The sequence below is a fragment of the Crocuta crocuta genome, unplaced genomic scaffold (assembly GCF_008692635.1).
Source record: "Crocuta crocuta isolate KB4526 unplaced genomic scaffold, BGI_CrCroc_1.0 scaffold528, whole genome shotgun sequence".
NCBI lineage: Eukaryota > Metazoa > Chordata > Mammalia > Carnivora > Hyaenidae > Crocuta > Crocuta crocuta.
Genome location: NW_027530010.1, coordinates 2,123,360 through 2,150,028, shown reverse-complemented (window position 1 = coordinate 2,150,028; position 26,669 = coordinate 2,123,360). Strand labels below are relative to the sequence as shown.

The following is a 26,669-nucleotide window of genomic DNA, read 5'->3' as shown; positions in this document are numbered from 1 at the left end:
GACTCGGCCGCGCTTCACGCTTCCACACATTCCGGGGCCCTGGGCCGGGCGGGGGCGGGTGGCCTGGACCGCCGCGTAGACAGCGGCAGTTACGGGTGGCAGGCTTGCATGCCCAGCGCTCCCGGGGGGGCGGGACGCCAGGGGCCTTGGCTTTTGATGCCGCTTCGAGACGAGGTCTCCCAAAGTTTCGTGTCGGAATTACCCGGGAGGCTTCTTTCAGGTGCGCATCCCGCAGGCCTGTCCCCGAGCTTCAGCTCCGGCGGGGCTGGACTGGGGCCCTTCTCTGTATTTTTGCAAGCCCGCTGTGCAGCTTCCCTGAGCCCCGGTATCCTGCAGGGGGTCCGTGGGCCGCGCTCGCAGAAACACTGCTTTAGGGGGGCGCCTGGGGGGTTAAACGTCAGGCGTCCGCTCAGGTCATGATCTCACGGTCGTGGGTTCGAGCCCCGCGTCGGGCTCTGTGCTGACAGTTCGGAGCCTGGAGCTGCTTCGGGTTCTGGGTCTCCCTCTCTCTCTGACCCTCCCCCATTCATGCTGTTTCTGTCTCAATACTTCGGAATGAAGGCGAAATCTCCTTCTTCCACCCCTTCCCCTTCCTTGCCATGAGGGTTCAAAAAAGCAAAGTCCCGGTTCTCCGTTCTGTTGAAGGAAAGCTGGCTTCAGACCTTAGAAGGGCAGGAAGACTTTGTGTTGTTTTTAAGACGTGTGTGTACAAAGCCCCGCCCATCCCACGCAGCCCTCGGGTCCTAGCTCAGGTGACGTCATTGGCTAACTGGTTTATTTTCCGTGCTTAGCAGCCAAGGCTTGTTCCCTGTACACTCCCTCGAAGGAACCGATGGACTTCTTTTTTNAACCGATGGACTTCTTACGGTTGGCTGGTCCCGTCGGGTCTGACCGGGGAGGTTTTCTGCGTGTGTGCGCCTGTGTGTTTTCACTTGCTCCACTGCCAATTCCAATAAGCCCCGCCCCTCCCCCCAATCCTGTTGCAGGATCCGCAGGATTAGGAAATAAGGAAAATGGTAGGATTGACATGAAGTGTTGAGTCAAAGGCAGACGGAGTGAGCTCTGTCTCTTTTCAGGCCGTCTGGTCTGTGTTTATTTCTCGTCTCTGTGCCACCGTGTCTGGTTTCCTATTGTCTTTCCTGAGGAGACTGAGCGCGAGGGACAGGAGGAGGGAGGTTGTGGCTCACTCAAGGGACTCCCGGCGCTCACGTTTGGGGTCAGAGTGTTGTCCGCATTTTATGAGCTTGGCGATTGTTCTCCTCCCCTAGTGACTTAACCAAAAAGGAGAGTAAAGTTATCTTTGTGATCTTTTACGATTCTCTGTCCTTCCACTGAATCCCAAGTGAGTGCCCTCTTCTACATAATTCCCTTCGTTGAACTATCTCCCCCTCCCCCCCCGCCCCTTTCTGCCTGTTTGTTCTTTAAATTTTTTTAATGTTTATTTTTTGAGAGAGAGAAAGACAGAAAGGGAGCACGGGAGGGGCAGGGAGAGGGAGACACAGAATCCGAAACAGGCCCCAGGCTCTGAGCTGTCGGCACAGAGCCCGACGTGGGGCTTGAACCCACGAACCGTGAGATCATGACCTGAGCCGAGTCGGGCGCTTAACCGACGGAAACACCCAGGCACCCCTGTNGGTCAGAGAGAGAGGGAGTCACAGACTGAAACAGGCTCTAGGCTCTGAGCTGGCAGTCAGCACAGAACCCGATGTGGGGCTCGAACCCACGAACCGCGAGATCATGACCTGAGCGAAAGTCGGACGTTTTTTTTAAAGTTTATTTATTTATTTTGAGAGAGAGAGACCATGCATGTGTACAAGTGGGGGAGGGGTAGAAGAGAGGGAGAGAGAATCCTGAGCAGGCTCCTCACTGTCAGCCTGGAGGGGCTCCATGTCACAAACAGTGAGATTGTGACCTGAGCTGAAATCAAGAGTGGGGGTCTTCACCTACTGAGCCCCCCAGGCGCCCTGATCATGTTTCTTGAGAGTGAGGATCCTCTAGCCCAGGGCCCGACCTACAGAAGGTAGCGCGTGAATGAATGACTGTGGGATGGTGAGTCCTGATGGCCCTGGTAGCCTAAGTCTCTGGGAGGGTCCTTGGGGAATATGACACAGGCCCAGGTCTTGGACCTCAGAGGCTGTTAGGGATAAAATATGGAGCTAAGTTCCCAGCCACAGAGGGGTCTTGACATCCGCGTGGGGGGACCCCGAGGGAAGGGCTTGAAATGGACGGGAAGAAGGGGTCAGGAGGTGGCTGGAGAGGAAAACGACGGAACACCTCTGACGCAGGGGAGCCTCCAGTTACGGTGCTGCCCGGGGCGGCTCTCCGGGCTGGGGGCTGGAGATGGGAGCCAGGGCTGTCAGGAGTTGGGGGACAGACGTACGGGGTGCTTCAGGTCTCCGGACAGAGTTGCGTAAGCAAGTCTGTTCAGAAGTGGCCTCGGTGCCTTGGCCTTTTGTGCAATACTCCCCGCCTTGACCTGATCCCCCTGACCCCTCAGATGAACGCCTCACGGCCGAGGAAATGGATGAGCAGAGGCGGCAGAATGTTGCCTATCAGTACCTGTGCCGGCTGGAGGAGGCCAAGCGGTAAGTGGAGGGGCTGCCTCCTTCTGGGGTCCCCTTCCCCTCCCTGCCCGCCCCGGGACCCGGCCCCCAGCAGATGCAGAAGGAGTCGGTTCTATGGGAGGAGGCGAGTTGAAATAGCACCTCTCTCTTTTTGATTTATTTATTTTGAGAGAGAGAGTTAGCAGGGGAGGAACAGAGAGAGAGGGAGAGAGAATCTCGAGCAGGCTACTCACTGACAATTCACAGCCCGATGCAGGGATCGAACTCACGAACTCGTGAGATCATGACTGAGCCGAGATCAAGAGTTGGGTGCTTACCGGACTGAGCCACCCAGGCGCCTCATCTCTGTGTTTTTTTTTTTTTCTTTTAAGAGACTTTATCTTGCTCAAGCAGTTTTAGGCTCGAAATTAAGAGGAAGATAGAGATTTCCCACGTACCCTTGCCCACCCCCCCCAAGCCTCCTCCACTATCAACATGGCCACTCGTGGTCCATTTGTTGCCATTGATGGACTCACCTTGACACATAATCCCCCACAGTCTGCGGTTTGCCTTGAAGTTCGCTCTTGGTGGCACACGTTCTGAGGAATGTATAGCAAACGCAGAATTGCAGAATGTACAGCAAACCCGTCATTTTGCTGCCCTGAACATCCTCTGTGCTTTGCCTTCTTGTCCCCGCATCCCAGCCCCGGCAACCACTCATCTTTTTTGCAGCCTCCATAGTTTGTCCGTAGTTGGAATCAAAGGTGCAGGGCCTTTGCAGACTCGTTTCTTTCACTTTGTGGCGCGGATGTGAGATTCTGCCATGTCTTTTCAGGGCTTGACAGCTCACTCCTTTTTTTTTTTTTTTTTTTTAAAGTATTTTAGAGAGAGAGAAACACAGAGAAAGCATGACCAGGGGAAGGGCAGAATGAGAGGGAGAGAGAGGAATCCCAAGCAAGCTCCATGCTGTCAGCACAGAGCCCCACACTGGGTTGATCTTCCAAACTGTGAGATGGTGGCCTGAGCCGAAATCAAGAGTTGGTTGCTTAACCGACTGAGCCACCCAAGCCCCCTGGGCAGCTCATTTCTTTTCAGCGCTGATTAATATTTCCTTGTCTGGAGGACCCACAGTTTATTAATCCCTTACCTGCTGAAGGACATCTCAGTTGCTTCCAAGTTATGCCATTTACAACCTCTGCATGCAGTGTTTTTCTCTCTCTATGTATAGAGAACACAAGTGGGGTAGGGGGCAGAGGAAGAGAGAGAATCTTTTTTTTTTTATGTTTATGTTTATTTATTTTTGAGAGAGAGGGAAAGACAGAGTATAAGCAGGGGAGGGGCAGAGAGGGAGGAAGACACAGAATCCAAAGCAGGCTCCAGGCTCTGAGCTGTCAGCACAGAGCCCAAAGCAGGGCTCAAACTCACAAACTGCAAAATCGTGACCTGAGCCCAAGTTGGATGCCCAACCAACTGAGCCACCCAGGTGCCCCGTCTTTTTTTTTTTAATGTTTATTTTTGAAGGAGAGACAGAGCATGAGCAGGTGATGGGCAGAGAGAGAAGGAGACGCAGAATCCGAAGCAGCTCCAGGGTCTGAGCTGTGAACATAGAGCTTGATGTGGGGCTCGAACCCATGAACCATGAGGTCATGACCTGAGTCAAAGTTGCATGCTTAACCAGCTGAGCCCCCAGGCGTCCCCGCAGGCAGGGTTTTCTGTGGACAATGTGTCAGCCCCTTTGGGGGATCACCCAGGAGGGAGGTTGCCAGACTGTATGGTAGGACCGTGTGAGGTTTGTAAGAAACCCCCAGGCCATGTTCCAGGTGCGGCGCCATATTGCATCCCCACCGCAGGAGAAGAGCTCCCGGGGCGGTGCCACCTCGCCAGCACTGGGAGGGGAGGCGGTGCTCAGACTGTGTCGTTCTAACAGGTGCAGGGGTGTCTCACTGCTTCCGTTTCCCTTTCCCTGAGGACATGTGATGCGGGGCATCTTTCCTGTGCTTCTTTCCTACCTGTGTGTCCTCTTTGGTGAGGAGTCTGTCTGTGGCCCATATTTTAACTGTTGTTTGTTCTTTTATTATTTTAAGAGTTATGTACATATAGGTGTATTTTTAATAAGCTCCACGCCCAGCACAGGACTCAAAGCTACAACCCTGAGAGCAGGAGCCGCGTGCCCTGCGGGCTGAGGCGGCCAGACACCCCCTTCTCTGTGTAGTTCGGATACTGGTCTTTTCTCAGATATGTGTTTTGTGAATATTTTCTGCCAGAGCATGTCTTGTCTTCTCATTCTCTTGATGTTGTCTTTTCTGGAGCGGGAGTTTTTCACTTTAATTAAGCCCAGCTTACCAATTATTTTTTTCAACAACTGCCTTTGACATTATACCTAAAAAGTCATCTCCAGGGGCGCCCAGCTGGCTCAGTCAGTGGAGCATGCGACCCTTGATCTCGGGGTCGTGAGTTTGAGCCTCCATGTTGGGTGCAAAGATTACTTAAAAATAAAAGTCATTGCCACACCCAAGGTCACCTAGGTTTCCCTGTGTTGTCTTCTAGGGGTTTTACGGCTCGCTCGGCATTTGACACTTAAACTGATGGTCTGTTTTGAGTTGATGTTTGTAGAGGTTGTGAAGTCGGCATCTGGATTGATTTTTTTTGCATGTGGAGCCCTGCTGTTCCGGTGCCCTTTGTTGAGAGCCGATGCCTGCTCTGTCGGGTCGCCTCTGCTCCTCTGCCGGGGAGCGATTGGTGGTGTTTATGTGGGTCTGTTTCTGGGCTCTGCGTTCTGTCCCGTCCGTCTGTCTGTTCTTTCTCACCGTCTTGATTCCTGTGCCTAAGTTGGGTCTCGTCCGTCTTCCAACTCTGTTCTCTTGCAGTGCCATGTTGGCTCTTCTGGACTTGTAGGCGCCCGTACGAGCTTTAGGGTCAGCATCTCATTACCTACAGCATAGCTTGCTGGGAGTCCGTCCGGGTGCTGCCAAGTGCAGATCCGGCGGGAAGAGCTGGGGCGTCCTCCACGTCGTCTGGTTTTCCATTGATTTTATTCATCAGGGTTTCATAGTTTTCCTCAGGGATCTTGTACATATTTTGTTAGATTTGGACCTAAGCATTGCATTTTTGGGTGCTAACGGAAACCGTGTGTGTTCTCCAAATCCCGCTGTTGGCTGCGGTGTATGGGACAGCGTGTTACCCGGGTGTCCCGCAGCCTTGCCGTGCTCCTCACTGGGTCCCGGGGGCTTTGCGTCGCCTCCTTTCAGGTTTTCCACGGAGATGGTCACGCCATCTTGAACAAAGACGACACCATGTCCTTTTATCTCACACGCGTCCTTGCTGGTCTCTAAAATATGTGGACATTTGCTTACGTGCTAACGCGGTGTCATTATAACACCCAAAGCAGCTGCCCCTCACTCCTGGGGAGGTCCGTTCCCAGGCCTCGTTCAAATTTTCCCGATTGTCTAAAGAATAACCTGCTTTTCAGTTGGCTTGTTCAAATAAGCATCTGAAAAAGCTCACATAGTACATTCGGTTTTTGTGTCTTTTGACTCTTCTTTAATCCAGAATAACCCGCCTCCCCTTTGCCACACCTTGTGTCACGGACTTGGGGAAGAATCGGCCCGTTTGGCCTGTAGAACGTCCCCCTCCCGGATTTGTTTGCTTCCTGGTGCCACCTTGTTCCTCTCTGCCCCGTTTCCTGTGGACGGACGCGGGCTCCAAAGGCAGCAGAGAGTTCTTAATTCTCTCCTTTTAATCCATAGTCTATTTTTAATCTTCTCCAGGAAAACAGATAGCATGAGTGGACAGGAAGTCGGCGTCTGTGGCCGGGAAGGCACGGAGGGAAGTGGGACAGGCTCTCCCTGGAAACACGCTTTCCCAGAGACCTCGGTACAGGGAGAAGCGCGGGCAGCCCGCGTGCAGAGCGCTCACGCTCTCCCCCGGGGCCCTGTGCGGCCAGCAGTGACCATAATGCTGAGCGTTCCTGTCCCCAGCACCTTCACACCCGTTAGCTCACGCGCTGCCCAGGCAGAGGGGGGACAGGCCTTGTTCTCCTCACTTTGCAAGTTAGGCGAGTGAGGCCCCGAGGGTGGAGGGGGGGTGGCATGGAAAAGCAGGACTTCTGATCCCTAGGGTGCGGCCTTCCTGTCTCTTTGTGCTGCTCCCTCCTATCAGCCCCGGGGGTCCCCACTCCCCTCATCCGCCTCCAAGCTGGGTTATGAGCTGTGTAGGTCACCGGGGCGGACAGGACCCTTCAGTACCCGGGTGCTCCGAAAACACGCAACCTGACAAGAGAGCACGTGCAGCGCGGCCAGCAGGCACGCGTGACCAGACCCAGTGGGAGGCCGTGGCCTGTTAGAGCCGCACCGGGGACGCGCGGGGTCAGGATCTGTCAGGGAGCAGGTGCGGGGGTGGGGGGCTGAGGACCAGCCATTCCAGTGTGGGGGCAGCTTGGGATAAGGTGGGAGCAGCCAGACGGAGGGCAGAGAGGGGAGCTGGGGGAGGGGCGGGGGCCGGGCCACGGCCGGTGACAGGCACTGTCCTCTGGTGCTTTCAGCTGGATGGAGGCCTGCCTGAAGGAGGTGCTTCCTCCCCCGGTGGAGCTGGAGGAGAGCCTTCGGAACGGGGTGCTGCTGGCCAAGCTGGGCCACTGCTTTGCACCCGCCGTGGTTCCCTTGAAGAAGATCTATGACGTGGAGCAGCTGCGGTACCAGGTGCGGAGGGCGGGCTCTGCCTTCTACCTGCTTCCTCTCAGCCTCCCCTTCTCTTCGGCGACAAGGGGCTCTGGTGAGATGGGCCCCGAGGTGCCCCTGCCTGAGGCTTCTGAGCAAACTTGTCTACCTGAGTCTACACCCCGAGGCCTGTGGGCTTTGCTGCCCTGAAGTTACTTCCTGGGCACGCCGCCCCCTCGCTGCTCTGGCCGGCCCTGTCTCCCTCCCGCCTCACCCCTGGACTCCCCTTTACTAGGAAGCCTTACTGGGTTGTTGATCCCCCATCTGTGCCGTCCTTCCCAGATGTCCTGTGGGGTCATCCTTTCCTGGTGGCTTCCGTCTGTGGCTCTGTGTCCTGGAGGGTGGGGGGACGGGGTCCGGGAAACCCCCAGGGTCCCCTGGCTCCCCACCCCCTTCAGATCTCCAAACTGTGGTCTAGGCTCCGGCCACAGGGAGCTCTGAGAACCGTAGAAATAGGTTCCTTCTCTTTCCTTCCCTTTCAGGCAACTGGCTTACATTTCCGCCACACAGACAACATCAACTTTTGGCTGTCGGCAATAGCCCACATCGGCCTGCCTTCGGTAACGCTGGGCCTCAAGGCTGGGGCGCATCTCACTCCTCACCGGCCCCCCACCCCTGCCGCGCTCTCTTTGTCTCCCTGGACCCATCAGCCCCCATCTTCGAGTGTCCCCTAGACTAACCTAATCTGAGGGTTTAAATCGCTTGCAGGTGTCTGCCTTTGAGCCACATCACTTGGTCTCTGCCTCTACTTCCTGTGGGGGAGGGAAGTGGAGGGAGGTAGAGGCTCCCCCACCCAAGCTGCACCGTCCCCATCAGTGAGCGAGGCCCCTGCGTAATGCAGGAGGTGGGCCTTCTATCAGCCCACCTTCCATCAGAATTTCGTGGCACGAAACAGGGCCATGTCACAGGCCACATCCCTGGGTGGTGGACTCGGAAGCCCGGGCCCAGGACCCTGCTGGACACACACTGCGTGGCCTCTGGCTCTTTGGATCCTATGTGTTTCTTGACTGTAAGATGGGGCGGTGGTCCCTGCCCTGTGTACCTGTGAGGCTGTCAGGAGGACCGGGCGATCTGTGTGAATTCCCTTTATGAATCGTGAAGACCTGTACAAGTTAAGGCACGATAGGGCTCTGCACAGGGGACCGTAAGACAGGGAAGCGGCAGCAAAGGGACTTTGGTGGGAGGCAGGAGTGAGAGGCCGTCTGTCCTCAGTGAGGCTGGGACGCTGCTAAGTCTTCAGACTCGGTCTTTCCTGTGAATCTGAAGTAACCAAGAGGTTTTGAAGTTAGACCTCACTGGAGTCGCCAGGTGGCATGGTGCGCCGTGCCTTGGAGGACTCAGTTCTTTGAGGGGCCCCCACTGATCTGCGGCCTTTGGCTTAGAGACAGGGATGAATGCCCTGCCCCCCCGGTGGTGCGGGACAGAGTGTTGGGCCTTCTGAGGGAGCACGGCCACCCCCAGGCATGCCGTCTGCCTGGTGCGGGGCACGGGCTCGCTGTGTGCGTAGGACGCAGAGGGTCCTCTTCCTCCTGGAGGACACGGCCTGCATCCTCTGGCCTCCATGGTCTCGCCCGTGAACCTGGCGACGTGCGTCTGGGGCCGGGCCTTGGCGCCCTCTCTTTAACACCTGGTATGTGTGGCCACGTGCTGGCTGTCGGTGTTGGGGAGACTGACCTCGGAGCCCCAGGCAACAAAGGAGCCCCCCCTCCTGCCCCCTCACCGCTCCCCCACCCCGGTCAGAGAGGAAGACGCATCCCTCAGCCCCTCTGTCCGTAGCTGGTGCTGCCTCACGTTTCCGGCGGCAGTGACCAGCTGCTCCCCTCCAGACCTTCTTCCCGGAGACCACGGATGTCTACGACAAGAAGAACATGCCCCGGGTGGTCTACTGCATCCACGCCCTCAGGTGAGAAACCCAGGCTCGTCCTGGAGCAGCAGATGCAGGGTTGGGGGGTGGGGGATGGTGGGCAGACCACGAGGGGCATGTCTCAGGAGAGTGAGACTTGAGGACGTTTGCCGCTGTGCTTGGATTTATGGCACGTTTGCGTGTGACCTGTGGGCGTGAAGGAGATGGGCAGGAGAGAAGGGTCTTCGGCTCGCGCCCGGGGCCCAGAGGAACCAACACAGCACCCATCACGGCATCGCATGCAAGTCGCCCAGTGGGAACGGTGCAGGCTGTTTGGTTCTCAGCATCCGATGGCTCGATCTTAGAGGGATCGACCTGATCCTGTGTCTGCCGTGTGGCCTCTTCCTGACTTCACTTCCCATGTCCTTCCGAGCCTGCCCGCCCAGCTCCGCTGGTCTCTGCTCGCCCTGCCCTCTGTCTCCATCTGGTGACTGCAGTGTGCCCTTCTCTGTGAAGCCCCGATGCCCCCCTCCCCCCGGCCTCTTCTGTAGCACTTGCCTCAGGCTGACTTCCCATGGTGTTGCTCCCCTTGGGCTGGGGGGACTCGGGAGCAGGTGGGGTGGGCTCTCTGTCCAGGTCCCTGTGGCGTCTCCTGCAGACCGTGTCCAAATAAATAGGCCCCTGTGCCTTCCACTCTTCTGCAGCCTCTTCCTCTTCCGGCTGGGACTGGCCCCGCAGATCCATGATCTCTATGGGAAGGTGAAGTTCTCAGGTGAGCCCAGCTCCTTCCCCAGCCGTGCGGGTGGGCAGGGTCCTGGGGGCTCCGGCCCTGAGGAAAGGCACCCGCGCTGTCCTTGCAGCCGAGGAGCTTAGCAACATGGCCTCTGAGCTGGCCAAGTACGGCCTCCAGCTGCCTGCCTTCAGCAAGATCGGGGGCATCCTGGCCCATGAGCTGTCGGTGGATGAGGCTGCAGGTAGGGGCGTGGCTCTGCCCTGCTGGGGGGTGGGTGCAGGGTGAAAGGGCGGCCCCTGGGCCTCAGATGGGTTCTGGCTACCCCTCATCTGTAAGGTGACCTGGTTTGCCTGGCCCTGTGGGTGGAAAAAGGGAATGAGGTCGGAGTGGCCAGGGGTTTGTTCTGGGCTCCTGACCTTGTCTCCATGCTGCTCCCAGTACATGCAGCCGTCCTCGCCATCAACGAGGCGGTGGAGCGAGGGGTGGTCGAGGACACCCTGGCTGCCTTGCAGAATCCCAGTGCTCTGCTGGAGAATCTTCGAGAGCCTCTGGCAGCCATCTACCAGGAGCTGCTGGCCCAGGCCAAGGCGGAGAAGGCTGCCAGCGCCCAGACGCGAGTAAGAAGGAGCTTGCTGTGCAGGCGTGGAGGGTGGGGTGGCCCCGAAGGCCTCCGGCAGACAGGGCCCCTGCCCATCCTGTCTCCACACCCACAGTTGCTGAGAGAAACGCTTGTCAGTCATTGCAGAGAAGCGGAGGAGACACCCGGGGATGAGGATTCAGGAGAGAAGGCGGGAGATGGGTCCTGGGGACTGGATCTGGCCGGGCTGGGGTGCGGACGTAGATCCGACTGAGACCGGACAGGAGATTTGACTTAACCATGTCCATGCCAAGGGCTCAGACCCAGGGGTTCTCCAGATTCCTTCTGACCAGACCGACCTTTGGCCTGGGAAGGCCCCCAGGCGAGGAAAGAGCTAGAGACAGGGAGAGGGGAGTAGGGGAGGACCGAGCCAGCTTCCCAGGGCTCCCTCTCGGCGTGGCCTTTGCAGGATGGAGAAAGCTGCGACATGTACGACCGCTACCTGACGCAGGCTGAAATCCAGGGCAACATCAACCACGTCAATGGTAAGAGAGGTGGGCCAGGAGGGCTTTGGGGTGCTCCCAGGGCAAGCCCCCGCATCGGGGGGTTCGGGGATGGCTCTCAGGCCAGAGGCCCTGTGGCCAGTGTGTGCGCTGCTTTACGGCTGTCGGCGTCCAGAGAAGTGGCCCCATCCAGGGGGTTTCTGTTTGAATGGAGATCCATGCACAGGGCAGAGGCAAAGGCCAGGCCTTCCAGCTCTTGGTGTAGAGGGGCAGCTGGGCCGGGGTCCTTGGAGAAGGAGCTGTGAGGAATGGAGGGGGCGGGTGTGGACATGGAGGGCAGGGGGCGCTGTTTGAAGGCCCAGGGTGGAGTAGCCACCTGCCTGTGTGGNGGGGTAACTCTGGGCAGGAGGAGCAGGGCAGGGCTGCGGTGGTGCGGGCTGGGCTCCTCACCTTGTCCATTGCGGGGTCTGGGTCTCTTGCAGTCCAGGGGGCTCTAGAAGTTGTTGATGACGCCCTGGAAAGACAGAGCCCTGAGGCCTTGCTCGAGGCCCTCCAAGACCCTGCCCTGGCCCTGCACGGAGTGAGGAGAGACTTTGCTGACTGGTACTTGGAACAGCTGAGCTCAGACAGGGAGCAGAAGGCACAGGTCAGCCTCCGTTACCTGCCCCCTGCTCTCTGCCGTGGGATGGGGGACGGCCTCTTACTTAGGCATCACCGCTGTCCTCTCCTGTAAGTGCTGACTGCGTGTGGAAACGGTTACGTCACCCCAAAGCCTAATGGCCCAGACTGACCGGGGGTCCCTGGGGGCAGCCGACGAGCAGTGAGGGGCTCCCTCCCCTGCTGCGGAATTGGGGCCTCAGCACAGTGGTCTCGTCCTCACCGCCGCTGCCCTTCCCCCAACGCGCTCCGTGTTGCCTGTGTTGTTAGTTCAGTGCCTGCTGGGTGACGAGGAGCCGGGGCTGGAGGCAGGGTGATGGGGGCGACCGCGGCCCGGGGCCCTCTCCTTCGTCACCTCTTCCCCTCCCCAGGAGTTGGGCCTGGTGGATCTTCTGGAAAAGGAGGAGGTCCGAGCTGGTGTGGCTGCAGCCAACACGAAGGGTTGTCAGGAACAAGCCAGTAAGTCCCTTCTTTATGAGGCCCGGCCGGGGCCCATCGCTGCCGCCTCTGACCCTCGGCTGGCTTCTGTGTAGGGGTGCATAGGGCGATGCAAACTGCTGTCCGCGTTTCCAGCGGGACCTCTCCCCGGTGTGCCCAGGCGCAGGCTGCCTGCACACGGCTTCCTTTAGGCCTTAGGGGTGACGGCGGTCAGTCCTGCACCGGGCCAGCTCCGGGGGCAGACCCCTCCCTTCAGTCCACTCGCCTGTATGCGGACGCTTTCCACCTGCTTGAGTCCTTGTCAGATGTAGTGAGAAAGTAGCTCACGATCCAACTTACTTTCCCTTAAAAACATTGTGCACAGGGCGCCGGGCGGCTTAGTCGGCTAAGCGTCCGACTTCAGCTCACGTCATGATCTCAGGGTCTGTAGGTTCGAGCCCTGCATCGGGCTCTGTGCTGACAGCTCAGAGCCTGGAGCTGCTTCGGATTTTGTGTCTCCCTCTCTCTCTGCCCCTCCCCTGCTCACGCTGTCTCTCTCTCTCTCTCTCTCTCAGAAATAAATAAAACATTAAAAAACATCGTGTACAGGGGCGCCTGGGCGGCGCAGTCAGCTAAGCGGCCAGCTCCTGATCTCAGCTCAGGTCTTGATCTCAGGGTCGTGAGTTCAAGCCCCGCATTAGGCTCCATGCTGGGTTTGAGGCCAACTCAAAAACATATCATTGGGCGCAAATACAGTTTTCTGTTAGAAGAGTGTGGCCTGGTGATCGCGTTCCTCCTGGGAGGTCAGCGTGTGGCAGGAGTGAAGTGAAGAGAGTGGGGGGCCCGTGCACAGCCGGGGGCCCCCCAGCCCTGTCCCGGCCGTGTGACTCCGTCCTGACCTGCTGCCGCGGCGCACGGGTGTGACCCTCACTCTGCCCAGTGTCTCCAGGCCTCCCTGGCCTCTTCCGTGACTCGGCCTGGCCTCCAGTCCCATCTGCTCGGCGAGCGGATGAGGCCCGGCTCCCCCTCCTCTTGCTGCACGCGGCCCCGCTGCCCTTCCCGGCCTCCCGCGGTCCTCCGCGCTGCTCTCCTCAAGTACTTTCCCCCCCGTCTCCCACCAGGAGCCCTCCCCCCACCCCGGCCGCCAGAGCTCTGGGGGAGGGGACGCACCGCTGACACGGAGAGGCCTGCGTCTTTGAACCCTCATTTCTCCCCTGCAGATCCGCCTGGGTACCAGGGCCCAGATCTGCTTGGCGCCTCACAGGCCCTGGCGTTTGAGATCAGAAGCCACGGCTCCGTGGCCCCTCGAACTCGCCCCTGCCCTTCGTGGCCCCAGTGGCCCCGCTTATCTGTGCTGTGGGCAAAACCTGGCCCCCAGCGCTCCGTGACTGACCTCTCAGCTGCGCCCTGCAGTCTCCTGCCTGTCTGTGTCCGCCGCCCCTGGGCCTCCCCTCTGCCGCGGTGGCCGCTCTGTCCCCGGCCAAGCCGCTGCACCTCCCGCCTCTTCCAGTGAAACGACTCAGCACCCCTTCCTCATAAACACGTAGAAGCTCATTTTGGGCCTGGCAGGAGGCAGGACGGTTTCCCCTCCGATGCCCCGGCAGAAGCCAGTTCGCCAGGGGACCAGGACAGGCCCCGGCCTGCCAGCCCCCGCAGCCTTCTTCCTCCTCCCCGGCAGTGCTCCGGGCCGTGCGCAGAGTCAACGGAGCCATCCGGAGGGGAGTGGCCGCAGACACGGTGGCGGAGCTGATGTGCCCCGAAGCCCGGCTGCCTCCCGTGTGCCCCCGCGCCCCAGCTGTGTACCAGCGCGAGCTGGCCGTGCTCCAGCAGCAGCAGGGAGGGGTGAGCCCCAGAAATGAGGGTCCTGCCCCACTCCCCAGGCAGTGGGGGGCCGGGGAGGTCTGTGGAGCGCCCGCAGAAGGGGCGGCACTCCTGAGCCAACCCTGCTCTGCATGCCCATTGATCCTTGTCAGACTCACCCTGGCGGGTGAGTAAGAGTTTCATCTAGAGATGAGGAAACTGAGGCACAGAGGCAGACGCAGCCATAGTCTGTGCCTGTCACTGCTCCGGGTGCCCCCTCACCCCTGTCTGGACAGCTCCCACGACATGGAGGTGGCAGGGCCCTCCTGCAGGGAAGGCCCATCCCTGCGGGAGCCGGAACACACCTGAGGGCCCACACAGTCACAGGGAGGGAGGAGCGGCTGGCGTCAGGGACAGAGGACTTCAGGAAATAGAGGGAGCAGTGCTGGGGGTAAGTCTGGGAAGGCTTCCTGGAGGAGAGACCTATGGAGAGCCACCCACAGCAGGGAATTTTAGAGCATGGCCCTCAGGAAGGGCACAGCCTCCACACTGGCGACTCTAGTACAAGGCAGAGAAGATGAGTCCCGGGAGGTGACACACGGTGACCCAGGAGTCAGCTTCTGGCCCCGCCGCATCCTCGCTGCGTGACTTCGAGCCAGTTAGTTACTTGTCTGTCCCTCAGGTCGTATGTGAAACAGGAGCAATAACATCACCCCAAGAATTGTTGTGAGGGCTTCACGTGTCCCCGTGTGCGCTTGGAAGCGGGCCCGGCGTGCGCTCGGCGCTGTGAGCCTGCAGTGCTCCGTCTGTGCGGGACAGGGAGGTGCCCCCGACGGAGGCAGCAGCACATGCTTGTGTTTGAAAGGGAGGAGAGAGCTGGGCCAGGGCGGGGTGGGGGAGGGGGTACAGTGTGGAGGGACGCTGTGTCCCTCTCTCTGTCCCCCGGGGCCTTGGCCCTTCCTGGCATGTGCCAGGAACCAGAAAGGAGCCAGTGCAGCTCACCGGTTGAGTGTGGGCTCTGGAGCCAGGCGGCTCGGCGTAGCTCACACCTTGTGTGAAGCGGGGGCATGGATGGCACCTCCTCGGCTGGCTTGGGTGAGAATCGAGTGAGAGTGTGTGTGGAGCACTGAGCACACTCAGTGTCAGGTGAACGAGTTGGGGCTTGGGGTAGAGACGGCTGTGGGGGAGCCTGGGGACAGGACGGCCACAGCCCCAAGCCCTTCACCAGCCCATGGAGTCGGTGCTTCCTGTTGTAGGAGCTCAGCCACGAGGAGCTCTTTGTGGCTGTGGAGATGCTGTCAGCCGTGGTCCTGATTGACCGGGCCCTGGAGGCTGGGGATGTTGGCGGCTTCTGGAGCAGTCTGGCGAATCCTGCGACAGGCCTGGCCGAGGTGCAAGGAGAGAATGCTCAGCGGTGAGAAGGTTTATTAGCGGGTGTGCGTGGGAGGGGGTGGAGCCAGGACTCGGTGCTCTGCTTGGAGCCCTGCTTTGTGCGGGTCCCCGCTCCTAGGCCAGGCCCCCCTCTGGGTCTGTTCACAGCCCCTTGGCCATGACTCCTCCTGGGAGTGGGGCTCGGGCATCCCCCCTTCCTCCATTCCCCGAGCTTTCATACGGAGGTGGGAATACCGTCCCTGGTGATGGGAAGTAGCCGTGAACAAGGCCAAGTTCCTGGTCTCATCCAGCTGACATGCTCGTGGAGGGGAAGGGCAAAGCCAACGTGCTGGGTGACTGGGAGGGAGAGCTGTGGCAAAACCGGAAGGGGTCAAGGCTGGCGACAAGCGGGGGCTTAGGGAAGGCCCTGTCAGTGAGGGGGTGTTGAGAGAGACCTCAGGGCCTCTGTGATTGTGGGGAGCTGTGTGGGGCACAGGCCCAGAGTGGGACACATGCTCGGTGTGTGCGGGGAGCACCAGGAAGCCAGCATGGCTGGGCAGAGTGGTGGCCGGGAAGCCCCAGAGCCACGCCGTAGCCTTGGGAAGGAGGCCACGGGAGGGTTTCAGTGAGGAGGGGGCGATCTGACCTTTTGCCGGGCTCTCCGCGGCTGCCGCGCTGGGGATGGGCTCCAGGGCTGGACAGGACAGCCGGGCAGCCTCCAGGCCAGGCGTGAGGGAGGCGTGGCCAAGGACAGCGGACGTGGTTGGTGGTGAAGGGGGTCTGGTCCTGGGTCTGTTCCCACGGGACTTGGGTGTGTGTGGCTGTGGCTGTGAGAGAGAGAGGTCGGCTGTGGCTCCAAGGTCTCCTCCCTTTGGGTTGGAATGAGTGTTGACTGGAGTGGGAAGGACTGGGGAACACTGGCCGGATGGGGGTCCGGAGCTCAGGCGTGAGCAGCAGGTGTGGGACCCCATCCGGCACTTGTGGGAACGACTGAGGAGGCAGCTGGCACTCACGTGTGGGCAGCGGGTGTCCTTTGGGGAGACCTTATGGTGTGGATGTCCCGGGCGGTGAGGCCAGGATAGGAGTCCGGAGCCCGAGCAGTGGGAGGCTGGGCCACACGGGGGTCAGGGGGGCGCCCGCACAGGGGCTTTGGGAGAAGAGAGAGGGGAGAGCACGGCCAGCCCGCTGACTTCCCGCTGGCGCTGGGCCTGCTGCTCACCCCCTTCCCTCTCCCCTGCTGCTCACCCCCCGCCCCACCTCCAGTTACTTTGATGCATTGGTGACTCTGCGGCGGGAGCGCGCGCCAGGCGGCATCTTGAGCTGGAATGACCTGCAGGCCGCCGTGAACCAGGTCAACACCCAAGTGCAGGAAGAAGCCGACCGTGAGTGGGGTTCGGGGGGCGTGGGGGCCGCCCATCCCTTAGCGTAGGCCGTCTATGCACCGGCCTCTGTGGTTCCCAGAGGTGCTGGCGGTCAGTCTTATCAACGAGGCCCTGGACCGGGGCAGCCCCGAGAAGACCCTGTCGGCCCTCCTGCTCCCCTCGGCCGGCCTGGACGACGTCAGCCTTCCTGTGGCGCCTCGGTACCATCTCCTCCTGGTGGCGGCCAAAAGGCAGAAGGCCCAGGTGAGGTCCGCATCGGTCCCTGGGGCAGGAAGAGCATCCCCTGTGGGCAGAGCTGTGCCCAGGGTGCACCTTGGGCGTGCCCGGTCTGTTGGCAGTCCCCTGGCGGGGTGGCGGGCAGGAGGGACCGTGGGGGACCAGGGCACTGGACTGAGCTCCGATGCCAGCCGGCGGGGGACGGTGGGGCTTGTGCGTGGGAAGAGCGCAGGCCTGGGAGCTGACGTCCTGCTCTGACGCTTAGTGCCCACGTGACCTCCGGTGGGTCCTGGGTCTATGAGCTCTGCTCATGCGTCCGTGACCTACCGCACGCACTGGTCCTGCATGCCTTCTGGAACAGGGGAGATCACACAGGTCGGAGAGCATGCTGGGGTCTAGAGCCTTAGTGGCCCGAGCCCCTGGTGGCGCTGGGGGCAGGGGGCCAGATCTGCCGGACCAGACAGCGGGCCACCCCTGCACACGTCGTGCCGTTTCCTCACCTGCACATGCGCCGTGACGGCGGATGTGTCTCCAAGTAGGGGGTTTCAATGAGGCGGGGTGACTGCGGTGTGGCCGAATGACAGTGGTGTGGCCGGGTGACAGTGGTGAGGTGGGGTGACAGTGAGGTGGGGTGACTGGTGTGGCAAGGTGACAGCAGTGTGGTGAGGTGACAGCAGTGTGGCAGGGTGATAGCTGTGAGGCAGGGTGACAGTGGTGTGGTGGGGTGACAGCAGTGTGGTGGGGTGACAGGGTGACAGTGGTGTGGCTGGATGACAGCTATGAGGTGGGGTGACAGGTGGGGTGACAGTGGTGTGGCAAGCTCACGCTGTCTCTCTGAGGTGACAGCAGTGTGGCAGGGTGATAGCTGTGAGGCAGGGTGACAGTGGTGTGGTGGGGTGACAGCAGTGTGGTGGGGTGACAGGGTGACAGTGGTGTGGCTGGATGACAGCTATGAGGTGGGGTGACAGTGGTGTGGCCGGGTGACAGTGGTGTGGTGGGGTGACAGGGTGACAGTGGTGTGGTGTGACAGCAGTGAGGTGGGGTGACAGTGGTGTGGTGGGGTGACACAGTGTGGCGGGGACAGGGGAGGCTGTGCCTGCAGGCGGTGGGCGGAGGAGTCAGGCCCTGCTGTCCCCGGGGCTCCTGCCGGCCTCCCGCCCGCACTTGGGCCCTCACACCGTGGAGCCTGGGGCCTGGGGCGCCTGGCCCGGACCCTCATCCCTCCTGTCCCCCTCGACTTCCCAGGCAACCGGGGACCCCGGAGCGGTGCTGTGGCTGGAAGAGATCCGCCAGGAGGTGGCTCGAGCCAACCAGGACACAGATGCTGCGCAGCGTAGTGCGTGGGCTCAGGGGCCCCGCGGGAGGCCCGTGGGGGGCGGGCTGGGGGAGGGGAGGGTGTCCCGGCTCCCCACTCACCCACCCTGCGGGGAGGTGGGCTGGAGCCACAGCAGGGCCTTGCTGGTTGGACTAGGGGGCGGGCTGAGGGCCCACAGTCCACCCGTGCCTCCATCCACGCCTGCCTGCGGGTATTGACCCGAAGCCTGAGTGGGTGAAGTCAGATGGGGGCCGAAGATGCATCCCATACTCCCCGCCGTGGCTACGGTGTGTTTGGGCGTGGGCGGCGGGGGTCAGTGCGCACACCTGCATTCTGGTGCATGCTGGTGCTATCGGTCCGTGCTGTCTGGAGTCCCTCTGTCTGTCTGTCTGTCTGTCTGCGTGACGGGAAGGCAAGTGCTGCACTTCTTGGACTTTATTTTCTCCCTAAGAAACTGCCCTGAGTTCTCTGCCCGCATCCTGCCTTTGAGCTTCCCTACGAGAGAGACTTGGAACTGTCTTCTTACCCCGCCCCTGCCGGCCCCGTGCTGCCCCCTCCAGGAAGCCTTCTTTGACGGCTACCTTTCCCTGTGGGCACAGCTGCATGCTGCTGCTCTCATCCGTTCTGCGTCCGTGCTGGGAGGCTCCCTGCCCTTCCTTTAGATGGGGTTCTGGTGTCCTGTGAACCTCCCTCCATAGACAGGACGGGGGTGGGAGGGACCTGGGGACGGGTAACGACCAACCACTGCCTCCTGATGCTCCTGTCAGTGGCTCTCGGTGTGGCCGCCATCAACCAGGCCATCAAGGAGGGCAGGGCGGCCCAGACAGAGCGCGTGTTAAGGAACCCCTCTGTGGGCCTCCGAGGGGTGGTTCCCAACTGCGCCGACAGCTACCAGCGAGTCCTGGAAGGAGCCACGGCAAGGAAGCGCCGCCCAGGTAGTGGCCCCAGCCCCGCCCTCCCCTGCCCCAGCCACCTGCCGCCTGCTCCGGGCCTTCCCCCTTACCTGGCTTCCGCGCAGGGGACGCAGCCTTCTGGGTGCAACACGACATGAAGGACGGCTCCGCCTACTACTTCCACCTGCACACCTTCCAGGGGACATGGGAGCGGCCCGCGGGCTGCCGCCTGAACACATCCCACCTGACGCGGGAAGAGATCCAGGTTGGCAGAGCCCCTGAGCGGGAGGGGCCGGGCCGGGGCTCCCCGGAGCCGAGCCTCTGCCTACCAGGGTACCACAGGCTTTCCCCTTCCCTTGCAGTCCGCTGTCACCAAGGTCACGGCCGCCTATGACCGCCAGCAGCTCTGGAAGGCCAGCGTCGGCTTTGTCATCCAGCTCCAGGCCCGCATGCGCGGGTTCCTGGTGCGGCAGAAGTTCGCTGAGCGCTCCCACTACCTGAGGACCTGGCTGCCGGCCATCATCAAGATCCAGGTGGCGGCCGCTGGCCTTGGGAGTCCGGCCTGGGCTCACCTGGGCTTCGGGGTTTCCTTCCTGCCTCCCTAGTGCTGAGTGGAAGGGGGACTGTCTTCTGGCGTCTGAGCAGGAGGGTTGAGAGCGTGTGTTCCAGAGCAGTAGGGGTTATGAGCCTGTGAGCACGCGTTCCGGACCAGTGAGGGTTGTGGGCACGCGTTCCGGACCCGTGAGGGTTGTGAGTGAGCATGCGTTCTGGAGCAGCAGGGGTTGTAGGGGTTAAGTGCGTGTATTCTAGAGCAGTAGAGGTTAAGCGTGTGTTCTAGCGCCTGGACTGCCTGGGTTCAGCTCCCAGCTCCACCACCTAGTAGCTGAGTGACCTCGACAGGTACTTACTCTGGACCCGCAGAATAGAAATGTGAATGTTGTAGCGCCCCCCATGCAGGACTGTCGTGACGGTTAAGCGAGGTGACGTCCAACAGGCATCTGAATAGTTCCTGGCTTCCAGGCAAGGACATGAGAGGGTGCTAGTCACTGTCATTGCCATCAGTGTCCCCAGGGCACAAGCTGCTTTGTTGCCTCCCCGTGGGGAGGTAGGGGTGAGATCTAGTGAGCCAATGGGGTGCGGGCATGAGTGGGGGGCATCCCTGGTTCAGGGTAAACGGCAAAGGGCGGATCAGGCCCAAGGGGAAGAGCTCTGCCTGTTTTCTCCAGTCCTTTCTGTTGTATCCTTCCCACCTGCGGAGGGTCCAGTGCGGCCTCTGGGATGGGCCCCCAAGTAACTGGGGCCCAGGCCAAGAGGGAAGGTGAGGCTCAGCCCGACCACTTTACACACCAGGAAAGGTGGGAGTTGAGTACACAGTGGCCCGCGGCCCCCACGGCTCTGCCTCTGCGCACACCTTCCATCCGTGTTCCTGTGTGCCTCTCCGGGCTGGGCATGGGGCTGGTGGAGCATGTGGGTGTGTTTGGGGGACATGGCACACGCTCTGGTGAGGAGGTATTGCTATCTTTTAAGCTTGTGTCTTACAATAGAGTTCCTGAGAGGGGGTGCTGGTCTGCCTGGGTGTGTGCGTGTGCCCCGGGGATGCGTGCATGTGTGTGTGCAGTGTGCATGTGCGTACGTGTGTGCCGAGACCAGGGACGGTGGAGACGTTGGGTCTCCCCGTGTGGACAGCTTCCCCTCCCCCTCCACTTCCCTGCCTCCCTCCCCCCTCCCTGGAGAGCCTCTTAGGCCAGCGGGCACCAGCCGAGGTCGCCCCCTTTCCTGTCCTGCCGCACAGGCTCACTGGCGGGGCTACAGGCAGCGGAAGACCTACGTGCAACGGCTGCAGTATCTAAAAGCGAACTCGGATGCCGTGATCAAGGTAGCTGTCACGGTTTGGGTGGGTTCCTGTCCTCGAGGGCCCTCTGAGAACACCTGTTTTGTCCTCTCGCCTCGGGGCCTCGGGACGGCTGGGCTGGCCCGGGCCTGGGGGCGACCCCTGAGCCTGGGGCTCTGACACAGTGCGTGTCTTCAGATCCAAGCCTGGGTCCGGATGTGGGCAGCTCGGAGGCAGTACCGGAGGCGTCTGGGATACTTCCAGAAGAACGTGAGTGTCCTCCCACTGTCCCTGTGCCCAACCTGCACGCCTGAGGCCCGGGCAGGGGCGGCCAGCAGCCCTTTACCACTCGTCTTCATGGCAGGTTAACTCCGTTGTGAAGATCCAGGCGTTTTTCCGAGCCCGGAAAGCCCGGGATGACTACAGGGTGTTAGGTACGCGGCCTGGTCCCCACTCTGTTGTGAGTACGCGGCCTGTCCTCCCGTCTGTGCGAGCTCGTGGTTTCTGAGAGTCAGCAGGGCACAGAGTCACCCCCCACCGCCGCCAGGCAGACTGGGCCCTGGAGACATTGTCTGCCCTTCCTGAGCCCCAGCCCTCGTTGACAGCTAATGTCCCCGACCTTGAGCATATGGCTGAAGACCTGGGGTGCGTGTGGGAGTGAGGACATGTGCTCTGCCTTTGGGGGTCCCCCAGTCTGGTGGTAGAGGCGGGAGCTCCCCCAGGGTCAGGCAGATCCAGGTGTCCCTCCTGGGGCCGCACAGCAGGGAGAGAGAAAGTAGGAGACGCCTGCGCAGGAGCGTCCAACAGGGGTCGTAGCAAAAGCTCCCACCTGCCTGGTGCCACAGCCTGGTCACACGGGGGGCCCCCTGAGCACAATCTTCTATACTGGGCTCGGTTATCTTCCTGTTGCCACCAGCAAGGTCCTCAAGGGAAGGGGCTGCTCCCCACACTCTCGCATGGCCCGTGGCTCCCCCAGCTCCGGCCTTGGGGCCGTGCAGTGCTGGGACTGAGTGCCGGCACCCAAGGGTGCTCTGTCATCCTGCCCCTTGTCCCCTCAGTGGGGCGCGCACCGGAAGCCTCAGGGGGTTCTTCTGGGCCGCTCTTGGCTCCTGCCCTGAAAGTCTGGAAGCCCAGCCTTGGAGGCCCTGCTCTTTGTTAAGTAGACCTGGGGTCCATTTCCAAGTTCCCTCCAGCCCTCGGGTTCGGGGCCCCAGGGCCCCCTCTCCCCCTCTGTGACTGTCCTGCCCTAGGGGTGCCGCCTGCACCTCTCAGCCTGGGTCCCCAGCCAATTTGAGGAGCAAGTTGGAGTCGGGGGTTCGTGGAGGCAGCTGGGGCCCTGATGGGGGTGAGAGGCCCCGGCACGGGCCCAGGGGTGGGGGGGCAGGGGAAGGATGGCTCCTCTGTCACAGCTGCCCGTGAGACATGAGGGGCTTGGGGACAGGACGGGCCTGGAGGCAGCCTGCTGGCCTCCAGCAGGCTGGGGACCAGGAGGTGGTGACAGAGGCAGGGGAGCTGGTGAGGAAGCTCCTGCGAGGGCTCGGCTGGTCCTGACGCCTCTCCCCTTCCCGCCAGTGCACGCACCCCACCCCCCTCTCAGCGTGGTGTGCAGATTTGCCCACCTCTTGAATCAAAGCCACGAGGACTTCCTGGCTGAGGCAGAGCTGCTGAAGCTCCAGGAAGAGGTGGTCAGGAAGATCCGGTCCAATCAGCAGCTGCAGCAGGACCTCGACCTCATGGACCTCAAGATCGGCCTGCTGGTGAAGAACCGGATCACCCTGCAGGTGAGGGGCAGCCGGCCGCCTGTGGGGTCTCTGAGTCTGTCTCCTGCTCGGGAGACAGGGATAATCAGAGCGCCCCCCTCACCAGGCCAGTGTAGACAGACAGGAAAGTCCCTCACACGGTAAATGACATGAGTGTGCCGTGTCGGGTAGAAGCGGTAGTGATAGCCCCAGCCCCAGTGCGCGATGACCTCACGAGAGATCAGAGCGACACCTCACAGATCTGACACCCGGGCCGGTCCCCGGTCCTCTCTGGGGGCGGGGCGCACCCCGAGAAAGCAGAGGCGGCAGGGGCGTGGCGGGGGGGTGCGGACCCAGGTCTGTGTGCCTCTCCCTGCTTCTGCCGGGAGCGCCGCGGGCCGCAGAAAGTGCCAGGTCCTCGAGGCGCTGGTTTGGACCATATGCCGGGCCCTGTGGCCACCTGCCCTGTGCCTGCAGGAGGTGATCTCCCACTGCAAGAAGCTGACCAGGAAGAACAAGGAACAGCTGTCGGGTATGATGGCCCTGGACAAGCAGAAGGGATTAAAGGCGCTGAGCAAAGAGAAAAGGCAGAAGCTAGAAGCTTACCAACACCTCTTCTACCTGCTGCAGGCGAGCAGAGCCCACCACCCCCTAGGCGTCCGGGGATGAGGCCTCCCTGCCCGTGTTCCCTGTCCCTTCCCTAACCCTAACGACCCCAGAGACTGCCCCCATTCCCGCTCGTCTGGAAGGTTCCTCGAGCCTCCCAGGAGGTGGGCCGGTGCCTGCTTCTCTCCACGCCGCCATCAGGAGCGCCTGTTTTCGTCACTGGCCCTCGAGGCGCATCACCCGCTTCCCGTCTCCCCCGTTGCTGCAGACTCAGCCTCTCCACCTGGCCAGGCTGATCTCTCACGTGCCACAGAGCAGAACCACCAAGTTCGTGGAGTCCGTGGTCTTCAGCCTGTACAACTACGCCTCGAGCCGCCGCGAGGCCTGCCTGCTCCTCCAGCTGTTCAGGGCGGCGCTGCAGGAGGAGATCAGGTGGGCTTTCCGTGCACAGAGGAGCGGGAAGGCGGCGGGTGGAGGGACGCCACTGTTGGCTCCTTCACAAGGGGGTTTTGAGGTTTGAGGGTAGAGACGGAATACAGACCCCTTCTCAGCCTCACACGGAGCGTCCGTAAGAGTCTTGGGGGACAGTTTGGAGGCAGGATGTGGGCAGACAAGTTAGCGCACAGGCGCTCAGGACGGGCCTTCAGAGGCGCGATAGCAGAGCAGGCTTTGAAGGGCCACAGAGGAGGAGCAGCTCTTTGTCCTACGCGGGGACAGGAGGGCAGCCTCAGTGACCTCTTCAACTGCAGGTCAAAGGTGGAGCAGCCCCAGGACATGGTGACCGGCAACCCCACGGTGGTGGGGCTCGTGGTGAGGTTCTACCGTAATGGGCGGGGCCAGAGTGCCCTGCGCGAGATCCTGGGCAGGGTCGTCCAGGACGTGCTGGAGGACAAGACGCTGAGCGTCCACACGGACCCTGTTCACCTCTACAAGAGCTGGATCAACCAAAGCGAGGCCCAGACCGGCCAGCGCAGGTGAGTGCTCCATGCAGGTGAGCAGTCTGCTCAGGTGAGGGGCCAGTGCAGGGGAGCGATCTGAGCAGGTGAGGGGCTGACGCAGGTGAGGGGCCGGCACAGGTGAGTGGTCTGAGCAGGTGAAGGGCCGGCGCAGCTGAGTGCTCCAAGGTGAGTGCTCCACACAGGTGAGTGGTCTGAGCAGGTGAGAGGCTGGCGCAGGTGAGCGGTCTGAGTGTGACTCCGGCCCTGTAGGATGAAACAAAGTAGCTTTTAGCGCCCCCTCCGGTAATTAACATGGAAGCGGTGTAAACGGCAGGGGCCTGTGTGTGTCTAACATAGAATGAACGCTGATGAACGTGCAAAGGTGTTTAATTGCCGTGTTGGTGCTTGCTCGTGAACTATCTGCCCAATTTGCCGGGGGTTGGGATATGGACTCCTCACTGATAGGGGCTAGCTGAGCACCCAGATTTCCAGATGAGTAGACAAGGTGGCGGGGGAACTGGGTTGGCTTTGTAGGCTGGGGTGCCGCTCGGGAGCCCGGGTCCTTGGGAAGGGAGCCGCCAGGCAGCAGCTCACGCTGGCAGCTTCTCCAGTGGCTCTCGGGCCTATATGTTGGGGCTGCATGGCTGAGGCCATCATCCTGATCGCCCCGACTGCCAGGACTAGCTGAGGGACGGCCGTGGCCTCCGCTCCCCTGAGGACTCCCTCCTCGTCCACCCCGTGGGCCCTTAGCTCTTCGTCCTTCACCTTCCACCCACCTTGCTCCATTCCCTCTGAGTCCTTTCTCTTATTTGGGCCCTGTCCCCTCCAGTGCACTGGGCTGCCCTTCATGTGTGCATGTTTGTGTGTGCGTGCATGGGGGGGGTGTGCATGCGTGCGTGGGGGGCGTGCGTGCACGTGTGTGGGGGCGTGTGTGTGCATGGGGGGCACGCCTGCGCTATCCTGTTGTTAGATGGAGTTCAAAGGGTGGGAGTTTGGGGAGGGGAGGCCATGGGAGGGGCTCTGGCTGATCCCTCCTCTCCCTCTGCCACAGCCACCTCCCCTACGACGTCACTCCAGAGCAGGCCTTGAGCCACCCCGAGGTCCAGAGACGACTGGACATCTCCCTCCGCAGCCTCCTCGCCGTGACCGACAAGTTCCTCGCAGCCATCATCTCCTCTGTGGACCAGATTCCGTAAGTGCCAGCCCCTCCCCAGCCCGGGCACAGGACCTCAAGAGGGCCAGGCCGCGTGAGCCGTACACTGCTGTCCCCGGCACTCTAGGAGGTGGAAAGGGGTTAGATTAGTAGGTGGCGCCTCTGTAGTAGGACTAGTAGTAATAAAATCTAGCACGTTCGAGTACCGTCCCGTCCACAGACATGATTTCGCCTGGTCCTCACAAAAGCCCTGAGACAGAGGGCGGGCAGGGATGGCCGTCTCCATGTTCCAGACCAGGGAAGGAGTCGGCGCGGGGGAGGGTGGTGTCAGCCCCCTTCCGGCGCTCTCGCCGGGCCCTGCCTGCCACCCAGCCCCTCCTGGGTGCTCCGTGACGGCAGACGAGGTCCGCCTCCCCAGAGCCTCCTGGGCGGTCCTGGGACAGGGTTCTGGCTGTGAGGGCCCCACACCCGGGTCCATGGTGGAGGTGCGTCCGTGGGGGGAGGCGGGATGAATATCGGGACCTGGGGTGCCTTCCAGGGGAGACGAGCGAGACAAAGAAGAGGGCCTCGTGCGAGCTTAGTGGGCGGCAGGGCCCTGGTCCTGGGCACTGACAGGAATGCAGGGCGGGGGCGGCCGGGAGCTGGGGGGTGCAGGGGCAGGTAGTGGGGGGCGGTGCCTTGGGCTCCAGCAGACGGGCAGGACCTCAGCACGTGTGCACTTTGCCCGCAGGTACGGGATGCGGTATGTAGCTAAGGTCCTGAGGACGACCCTGGCGGAGAAGTTCCCCGACGCCCCAGAGAACGAGGTCTACAAGGCGAGTGTCCCCTCCCCGCCTCCCCAGCTCCCCCATGGCCCTGCTGGTGAGTCCCCGACTGAGACCGGAGGACGGAAACCCCGATGGTGTAAAGATCCAAGCGGGGAATCTTCCCCCCGCCGGCGCACCGGCCGGGCCTCTGCTGCGGCCCAAGGTGCAAGCTAACAGGCCGGGCAGCCCTGCACCGGTCAGGGGGCCTGGGTTCTGGGCCCAGCTCCTGCCCCCGATTTGCCGTGTGACCTTGCTCAGGCTGCCAGCTGGGGAGCGGGGCAGGGGCTACCAGGCCGGCGCGCGGGACGCCTCTGGGACGGTGTCCTCTGCCCTCAGGTGGTAGGGAACCTCCTCTACTACCGCTTCCTGAACCCGGCGGTAGTGGCCCCCGATGCCTTCGACGTCGTCGCCGTGGCAGCGGGCGGTGCCCTGGCCGCCCCCCAGCGCCACACGCTCGGGGCCGTGGCCCAGGTCCTGCAGCACGCCGCGGCCGGCAAGGCCTTCTCCGGGGAGAGCCGCCACCTGCAGGTCTTGAACGACTACTTGGAGGAGACGCACCTCAAGTTCAGGTCTCCGTCCCGGCACCCTGACCCCCCTGTGCCCTCCTCCTGCTCTCGCCCTCCGTCACGCC

At 61.5% G+C, this 26,669-nt stretch overlaps 1 protein-coding gene across 1 annotated transcript in view; it reads left to right on the top strand.

The window, feature by feature from the left end:
- Nucleotides 1-26,669, top strand: part of IQGAP3 (IQ motif containing GTPase activating protein 3) — a 33,135-nt gene that overhangs the window by 195 nt on the left and 6,271 nt on the right. Inside the window, exons 2-29 of the mRNA XM_077764071.1 lie at nucleotides 2,498-2,585; nucleotides 7,084-7,240; nucleotides 7,741-7,818; nucleotides 9,085-9,161; nucleotides 9,806-9,873; nucleotides 9,962-10,075; nucleotides 10,273-10,451; nucleotides 10,881-10,956; nucleotides 11,397-11,560; nucleotides 11,943-12,030; nucleotides 13,667-13,830; nucleotides 15,045-15,202; nucleotides 16,423-16,541; nucleotides 16,621-16,784; nucleotides 18,003-18,093; nucleotides 18,840-19,007; nucleotides 19,091-19,230; nucleotides 19,328-19,498; nucleotides 20,758-20,841; nucleotides 20,995-21,066; nucleotides 21,161-21,230; nucleotides 22,369-22,577; nucleotides 23,013-23,165; nucleotides 23,410-23,573; nucleotides 23,891-24,115; nucleotides 25,131-25,271; nucleotides 25,963-26,047; nucleotides 26,375-26,607. Of these exons, the coding sequence (XP_077620197.1) occupies nucleotides 2,498-2,585; nucleotides 7,084-7,240; nucleotides 7,741-7,818; nucleotides 9,085-9,161; nucleotides 9,806-9,873; nucleotides 9,962-10,075; nucleotides 10,273-10,451; nucleotides 10,881-10,956; nucleotides 11,397-11,560; nucleotides 11,943-12,030; nucleotides 13,667-13,830; nucleotides 15,045-15,202; nucleotides 16,423-16,541; nucleotides 16,621-16,784; nucleotides 18,003-18,093; nucleotides 18,840-19,007; nucleotides 19,091-19,230; nucleotides 19,328-19,498; nucleotides 20,758-20,841; nucleotides 20,995-21,066; nucleotides 21,161-21,230; nucleotides 22,369-22,577; nucleotides 23,013-23,165; nucleotides 23,410-23,573; nucleotides 23,891-24,115; nucleotides 25,131-25,271; nucleotides 25,963-26,047; nucleotides 26,375-26,607 (3,700 nt within the window). The remainder of the gene's footprint in view (nucleotides 1-2,497; nucleotides 2,586-7,083; nucleotides 7,241-7,740; nucleotides 7,819-9,084; nucleotides 9,162-9,805; nucleotides 9,874-9,961; nucleotides 10,076-10,272; nucleotides 10,452-10,880; nucleotides 10,957-11,396; nucleotides 11,561-11,942; nucleotides 12,031-13,666; nucleotides 13,831-15,044; nucleotides 15,203-16,422; nucleotides 16,542-16,620; nucleotides 16,785-18,002; nucleotides 18,094-18,839; nucleotides 19,008-19,090; nucleotides 19,231-19,327; nucleotides 19,499-20,757; nucleotides 20,842-20,994; nucleotides 21,067-21,160; nucleotides 21,231-22,368; nucleotides 22,578-23,012; nucleotides 23,166-23,409; nucleotides 23,574-23,890; nucleotides 24,116-25,130; nucleotides 25,272-25,962; nucleotides 26,048-26,374; nucleotides 26,608-26,669) is intronic.